Source organism: Oncorhynchus mykiss, chromosome 2 (assembly GCF_057628025.1).
Source record: "Oncorhynchus mykiss isolate SJ-2025 chromosome 2, ASM5762802v1, whole genome shotgun sequence".
Classification (NCBI taxonomy): domain Eukaryota; kingdom Metazoa; phylum Chordata; class Actinopteri; order Salmoniformes; family Salmonidae; genus Oncorhynchus; species Oncorhynchus mykiss.
This window is the reverse complement of record NC_143023.1, coordinates 20392501-20400000: the sequence shown is the minus strand read 5'-3', so window position 1 is coordinate 20400000 and position 7500 is coordinate 20392501. Positions and strand designations below refer to the sequence as shown.

Sequence of the window (7500 nt, the reverse complement as noted above, 5' to 3'; positions counted from 1 at the left end):
TGGGGGCTCTGTTAGTCTAGGTGCTCTGTTAGTCTGGGTTCTCTGTTAGTCTGGGTGCTCTGTTAGTCTAGGTGCTCTGTTAGTCTAGGTGCTCTGTTAGTCTAGGTGCTCTGTTAGTCTAGGTGCTCTGTTAGTCTAGGTGCTCTGTTAGTCTGGGTAGTCTGTTAGTCTAGGTGCTCTGTTAGTCTAGGTGCTCTGTTAGTCTAGGTGCTCTGTTAGTCTAGGTGCTCTGTTAGTCTGGGTGCTCTGTTAGTCTGGGTGCTCTGTTAGTCTAGGTGCTCTGTTAGTCTGGGTGCTCTGTTAGTCTAGGTGCTCTGTTAGTCTGGGTGCTCTGTTAGTGTTAGTCTGGGTGCTCTGTTAGTCTGGGTGCTCTGATAGTCTAGGTGCTCTGTTAGTCTAGGTGCTCTGTTAGTGTTAGTCTGGGTGCTCTGTTAGTCTGGGTGCTCTGTTAGTCTGGGTGCTCTGTTAGTCTAGGTGCTCCATTAGTGTTAGTCTGGGTGCTCTGTTAGTCTGGGTGCTCTGTTAGTCTAGGTGCTCTGTTAGTCTAGGTGCTCTGTTAGTGTTAGTCTGGGTGCTCTGTTAGTCTGGGTGCTCTGTTAGTCTGGGTGCTCTGTTAGTGTTAGTCTGGGTGCTCTGTTAGTCTGGGTGCTCTGTTAGTCTAGGTGCTCTGTTAGTGTTAGTCTGGTTGCTCTGTTAGTCTGGGTGCTCTGTTAGTCTGGGTGCTCTGTTAGTGTTAGTCTAGGTGCTCTGTTAGTCTGGGGGCTCTGTTAGTCTGGGTGCTCTGTTAGTGTTAGTCTAGGTGCTCTGTTAGTCTGGGGGCTCTGTTAGTCTAGGTGCTCTGTTAGTGTTAGTCTGGGTGCTCTGTTAGTCTGGGTGCTCTTTTAGTCTGGGTGCTCTGTTAGTGTTAGTCTATGTGCTCTGTTAGTCTGGGTGCTCTGTTAGTCTGGGTGCTATGTTAGTGTTAGTCTAGGTGCTCTGTTAGTCTGGGGGCTCTGTTAGTCTAGGTGCTCTGTTAGTGTTAGTCTAGGTGCTCTGTTAGTCTAGGTGCTATGTTAGTATGGGTGCTCTGTTAGTCTGGGTGCTCTGTTAGTTTTGTTGCTCTATTAGTCTGGGTGCTCTGTTAGTCTGGGTGCTCTGTTAGTCTGGGTGCTCTGTTAGTCTGGGTGCTCTATTAGTCTGGGTGCTATGTTAGTCTGGGTGCTCTGTTAGTCTGGGTGCTCTGTTAGTCTAGGTGCTCTGTTAGTCTGGGTGCTCTGTTAGTCTGGGTGCTCTGTTAGTCTGGGTGCTCTGTTAGTCTGGGTGCTCTGTTAGTCTGGGTGCTCTGTTAGTCTGGGTGCTCTGTTAGTCTGGGTGCTCTGTTAGTCTGGGTGCTCTGTTTGTCTGGGTGCTCTGTTAGTGTTAGTCTGGGTGCTCTGTTAGTCTGGGTGCTCTGTTAGTGTTAGTCTGGGTGCTCTGTTAGTGTTAGTCTGGGTGCTCTGTTAGTCTGGGTGCTCTGTTAGTCTGGGTGCTCTGTTAGTCTGGGTGCTCTGTTAGTGTTAGTCTGGGTGCTCTGTTAGTCTGGGTGCTCTGTTAGTCTGGGTGCTCTGTTAGTCTGGGTGCTCTGTTAGTGTTAGTCTGGGTGCTCTGTTAGTCTGGGTGCTCTGTTAGTCTGGTGGGAATGTATTTCTATCTTTTTGTCTGTTGCTATAAATGTTGAAGTGCAGTCTATTGTTTCTAATGCTTGTGGACCTCAGAACTCTTACTCACTCCTTGGTTTCTCCTTTATCCCTCTGGCTTGGTTCCATTATGCCACCTTCCCTTCACGGGCAGAGGGAAGGGAGTGAGTTTGTAGAGTGGAACCTAGCCATTGCCTACACCTTAAAATTCCTTTGTGACTACTGATGGGGAAATGTTGGAAACATAGCAGCAAGGTGGAAACTCCACTCTGCTGTTAGGGCGTGTTCAGTCTGTCAGTCAGTCTGTAAGTCAGTCTGTTCTGTCTCATAGTTAACATATTGCTCAATGATCAGCTCATGTTACTGATCAATGCCACTCTGACATACTGATTAAGGGCAACATGTCTTCCTGCCACACTGCACTGTGTCACAGTAACCATGGTTGTTGAACCTAGACAGTAACAGGGAAACGAGGCCTCTGAGTCAATGATTGACAGGGGGTAATAATGGCACCCATCATGGGGCTACAGTAAGTACATGGGTGCATCTTCACGTCAGTTCAGCTGAAGGAAATGAGACGAGGAGAAGAAGCTGCTTCAGATTCACCCTGGGCTCCATTTCATTCCGCTACATCTCTCCACCCTCATCATCCATAACCTCTGTCGTGTGCGTGTGCGCACACACACACACACACACACACACACACACACACACACACACACATACACACACACACACACACACACACACACACACACTGTACATTCACATACGTCCACACACAGTCACTTCTCCCTCCAGCTCGCTGTGGCCATTGGCAGGGTGGTGACCTCTTGCAATGGGAACAACAAGTGTCTGTATCCTGATAGAAGTCATTGGTCTGTGAGCTAATACACATAAACTACTGAATGAAATCCTCAATCTGTTTTGTAAATAAAGTCTGTAGTTACTGTATTACAGGTCAGTACTGGTCTGTACTGGACTGTACTGGTATTACTGGTCAGTACTGGTCTGCACTGGACTGTGCTGGTATTACTGGTCAGTACTGGTCTGTACTGGTATTACTGGTCAGTACTGGTCTGTACTGCTCTGTGCTGGTCTCAACTGATATTACTGGTCAGTACTGGTCTGTACTGGTCTGTACTCATCTGTACTTGTCTGTACTGGTATTACTGGTCTGTACTGGTCAGTACTGGTCTGTACTCTTCTGTACTGGTCTGTACTGATATTACTGTCCAGTACTGGTCTCTACTGGTATTGCTGGTCAATACTGGTCTCTGCTGGTATTACTGGTCAGACTGGTCTCTGCTGGTATTACTGGTCAGTACTGGTCAATACTGGTATTACTGGTTTGTACTGGTCTCTATTGGTATTACTGGTCAGTACTGGTCTCTACTGGTATTACTGGTCAGTACTGGTCTCTACTGGTATTGCTGGTCTGTACAAGTGGCTGTGGTCGTGGAATGGTTTGTACTAGTCTTTACTGATTCGGTTTAGTCCTGGTCTGTATTCATCTGTACTGGTCTCTCCTGGTATTAATAGTCTTACTAGTCATTACTGGTCTTACTGGTCTGTACATGTCAGTACTGGTCTTACTGGGTTAGGGTTAGGGTACTCGTAGTGGTGTTACTCACTGGTGTCAGTGGTCTCATACTGGGAGTCCCTCTGCAGTTCGAATATGTCCACCTCCACACGTGTTTTGGCCCCTCCCTCCATTACACTGTTGATGTTCTCCCTGGCCAGGGCCAGAGCCAGCCGCTCCCCACGCCCACACACTGACTGGTCATCCAGGATCGCAGCTACATAGGGAGGGAGACAGAGAGATATGGAACGGGAGAAAACATTGATGTTACTCACCATTAGACAGTAAGACAAAAAGAGAGGAGACAAGCAGAGTATTTACGAGGGGTGTGAAGGCCAGGGGAGTGAGTTGTGTCACCGGGTGAGGAGGGAGAGACAGACACCTGAGGGTGATCAAGGGATGGAAGGAGGGATGGATGGATTATTGATAGATGGACACTCACCCATCCGGACGGAGGAGAGCAGGGTGGCCTGGCTTCCGGAGCGTGGTGCCATGGTAACTAGCAGGAAGGAGGAGAAGTGTATCGACAGCAGCAGCGCTGGCAGAGCCGGCATCTTCTACTGCTCCTCATGGAGAACGGTCTGCTGGCTGCCTGCTTGCCACCTACAGGATGGGAGGATACATTACAAACACAAAATATACACAAGCACACACTCACAAACGCACACACACACATACATACTGTCACGCCTGCTCCCGCTCTTCCCCAGAGAGCCAGGCTCCCCAGCATTGCGCACTCCTGCCATCATCATTACGCACACCTGCCTTCCCCCTGTCACGATCATCAGCGATTATTGGACTCACCAGGACTCGATCGGCCCCTATATCTGTCTGGTTCCCCACTCTGTTCCCTGCTTCTGCATTGATTGTCTAATGTCCTTGTATACCCTTGTGTTGACGCTGTCTGTTCCTGATGAAATGTTTGACTCACCGTACCTGCTTCTCATCCCCGGCATCGGTCCTTACACACACACACACAATCGTTCTCACTCTGTGCACACATCTGTAGCTCCAATGGTTACATCTCTATTCAAAGAGCTTGTTACGATCACATGAGAGCCACACATGAAATACACACACAAACACACACAGCACTGCCTGCTGCAAAACCACCCTCACTCACTCTGAGTGACAACACCCCTTCTAAGTGACAGTTTAATGTGTGTGTGAGAACAGACAAGAAGATAAAGTGTGTGTGTGGTGTATAGCGTCTTGTTTCTGCTCACCGTCAGCTGGTCATGACCCTCAGTTTGACCTCTGAGATGTGTGCGTGATGTGTGTGTCTGGTATCTGTGTGAGTTGGAGATGAGTCACCTTTGACCTTGTAGGCACAACACAGCAGCTTGACTGCTTCTATCTGACCCTGGGAGGTGAGGATGTTTTGCCTCTCCATCTCTCTTCCCTCCCTCCTTACCTTCATTTCCCTTCACACTTTTCTTTTTCTACTCTCCCTCCCTTTCTCCCTCTCCCTCTTAGCTCTCCCTTTCTCCCTCTCCCCCTTAGCTCTCCCTTTCTCCCTCTCCCCCATAGCGCTCCCTTTCTCCCTATCCCCCTTAGCTCTCCCTTTCTCCCTCTCCCCCTTAGCTCTCCCTTTCTCCCTCTCCCCCTTAGCGCTCCCTTTCTCCCTATCCCCCTTAGCTCTCCCTTTCTCCCTCTCCCCCTTAGCACTCCCTTTCTCCCTCTCCCCCTTAGCTCTCCCTTTCTCCCTCTCCCCCTTAAGCGCTCCCTTTCTCCCTATCCCCCTTAGCTCTCCCTTTCTCCCTCTCCCCCTTAGCTCTCCCTTTCCCCCTTAGCGCTCCCTTTCTCCCTCTCCCCCTTAGCTCTCCCTTTCGCCCTCATCCCCTTAGCTCTCCCTTTCTCCCTCTCCCCACTTAGCTCCCCCTTTCTCCCTCTCCCCCTTGGCTCTCCCTTTCTCCCTCTCCCTCTTAGCTCTCTTTTCTCCCTCTCCCTCTTAGCGCTCCCTTTCTCCCTATCCCTCTTAGCTCTCCCTTTCTCCCTCTCCCCACTTAGCTCTCCCTTTCTCCCTCTCCCCCTTAGCTCTCCCTTTCTCCCTCTCCCCCGTAGCTCTCCCTTTCTCTCTCTCTGCCTTAGCTCTCCCTTTCTCCCTCTTAGCGCTCCCTGTCTGCCTCTCCCCGTAGCTCTCCCTTTCTCCCTCTCCCCCATAGCTCTCCCTTTCTCCCTCTCCCCCTTGGCTCTCCCTTTCTCCCTCTCCCTCTTAGCTCTCTTTTCTCCCTCTCCCTCTTAGCGCTCCCTTTCTCCCTATCCCTCTTAGCTCTCCCTTTCTCCCTCTCCCCACTTAGCTCTCCCTTTCTCCCTCTCCCCCTTAGCTCTCCCTTTCTCCCTCTCCCCCGTAGCTCTCCCTTTCTCTCTCTCTGCCTTAGCTCTCCCTTTCTCCCTCTCCCCACTTAGCTCTCCCTTTCTCCCTCTCCCCCGTAGCTCTCCCTTTCTCCCTCTCCCCCATAGCGCTCCCTTTCTCCTTCTCACCCTTAGCTCTCCCTTTCTCCCTCTCCCGCTTAGCGCTCCCTTTCTCCCTCTCCCCCTTAGCGTCTCCCTTTCTCCCTCTCCCCCTTAGCTCTCCCTTTCTCCCTCTCCCCCTTAGCTCTCCCTTTCTCCCTCTCCCCATAGCTCTCCCTTTCTCCCTCTCCCCCTTAGCTCTCCCTTTCTCCCTCTCCCCATAGCTCTCCCTTTCTCCCTCTCCCCATAGCTCTCCCTTTCTCCCTCTCCCCCTTAGCTCTCCCTTTCTCCCTCTCCCCATAGCTCTCCCTTTCTCCCTCTCCCTCTTAGCTCTCCCTTTCTCCCTCTCCCCCTTAGCTCTCCCTTTCTCCCTCTCCCCCTTAGCTCTCCCTTTCTCTCTCTCCCCCTTAGCTCTCCCTTTCTCCCTCTCCTCCTTAGCTCTCCCTTTCTCCCTCTCCCCCTTAGCGCTCCCTTTCTCCCTCTCCCCCTTAGCGCTCCCTTTCTCCCTCTCCCCATAGCTCTCCCTTTCTCCCCTTCCCCCTGTAGCTCTTCCTTTTTCCCTCTCCCCCTTAGCTCTCCCTTTCTTTTATTGTTCTCTCATACCATATCTGTCTGACTTCATCCTACCCTCCTGCCCCACATGCACCCGACCCTCCTCCAGGTCCATCTCCCTTCAGCAGCCCCATAGCAGACTAAACACTACAGGTGACAGGGCTTTCAGTTGTGTGGCCCCTCAGCTGTGGAACACACTTCCAGTCACTGTCAGGACTGCAGAGTCTCTGGCCTCATTTAAGGCACAGCTAAAGACTGAGCAATGCAGAAAAGCTTTCAAGGATCTGTAGTACCAGTCAAAAGTTTGGACATACCTACTCAGTCAAGGATACTTCTTTATTTGTACTATTTTCTACATTGTAGAATAGTAGTGAAGACATCAAAACTATGAAATAACACATATGGAATCACATAGTAACCAAAAAAGTGTTAAACAAATTCAAAAAAGATTATTCAAAGTAGCCACCTTTTGCCTTGATGACAGCTTTGCACATTCTGGGAATTCTCTCAACCAGCTTCATGAGGTAGTCACCTGGAATGCATTTCAATTAACAGGTGTGCCTTGTTAAAAGTTCATTTGTGGATTTTTTTCCCTTCTTTGTGCCAATCAGTTGAGACAATCAGTTGTGTTGTGACAAGGTTGGGGTGGTATACAGAAGATAGCCCTATTTGGTAAAATGCCAAGTCCATATTATGGCAAGAACAACTCACATAATCAAAGAGAAACAACAGTCAATCATTACTTTAAGACATGAAAGTTAGTCAATGCGGAAAATATGTTTATTTAAGTGCAGTCGCAAAAACCATCAAGTGCTATGATGAAACTGTCTCTCATGAGGACCTCCACAGGAAAGGAAGACCCAGAGTTACCTCTGCTGCAGAGGATAAGTTCATTAGAGTTAACTGCACCTCAGTTTGCAGCCCAAATAAATGCTTCACAGAGTTCAAGAAACAGACACATCTCAACATCAACTGTTCAGAGGAGACTGTGTGAATCAGGCCTTCATGGTCGAATTGCTGCAAAGAAATCACTACTAAAGGACACCAATAATAAGAAGAGACTTGCTTGGGCCAAGAAACACGAGCAATGGACATTAGACTGGTGGAAATCTGTCCTTTGGTCTGATGAGTCCAAATTTGAGATTTTTGGTTCTAACTGCCGTGTCTTTGTGAGACGCAGAGTAGGTGAATGGATGATCTCCACATGTGTGATTCCCACCGTGAAGCATGGAGGAGGAGGTGTGATGGTGCTTTGCT

General features: G+C 49.6%; 1 protein-coding gene across 2 annotated transcripts in view; it reads right to left on the bottom strand.

The window, feature by feature from the left end:
• LOC110534415 (glutamate receptor ionotropic, kainate 5) overlaps window positions 1–7500 on the bottom strand; it is a 134822-nt gene that overhangs the window by 27462 nt on the left and 99860 nt on the right. For both annotated transcript variants that reach the window (XM_036941605.2, XM_036941619.2), the window contains exons 4-5: window positions 3680–3840; window positions 3290–3454 (exon numbers count right to left, since the gene is read on the bottom strand). In XM_036941605.2, the coding sequence (XP_036797500.2) occupies window positions 3290–3454; window positions 3680–3791 (277 nt within the window). In that variant the 5' untranslated portion in view covers window positions 3792–3840. The remainder of the gene's footprint in view (window positions 1–3289; window positions 3455–3679; window positions 3841–7500) is intronic.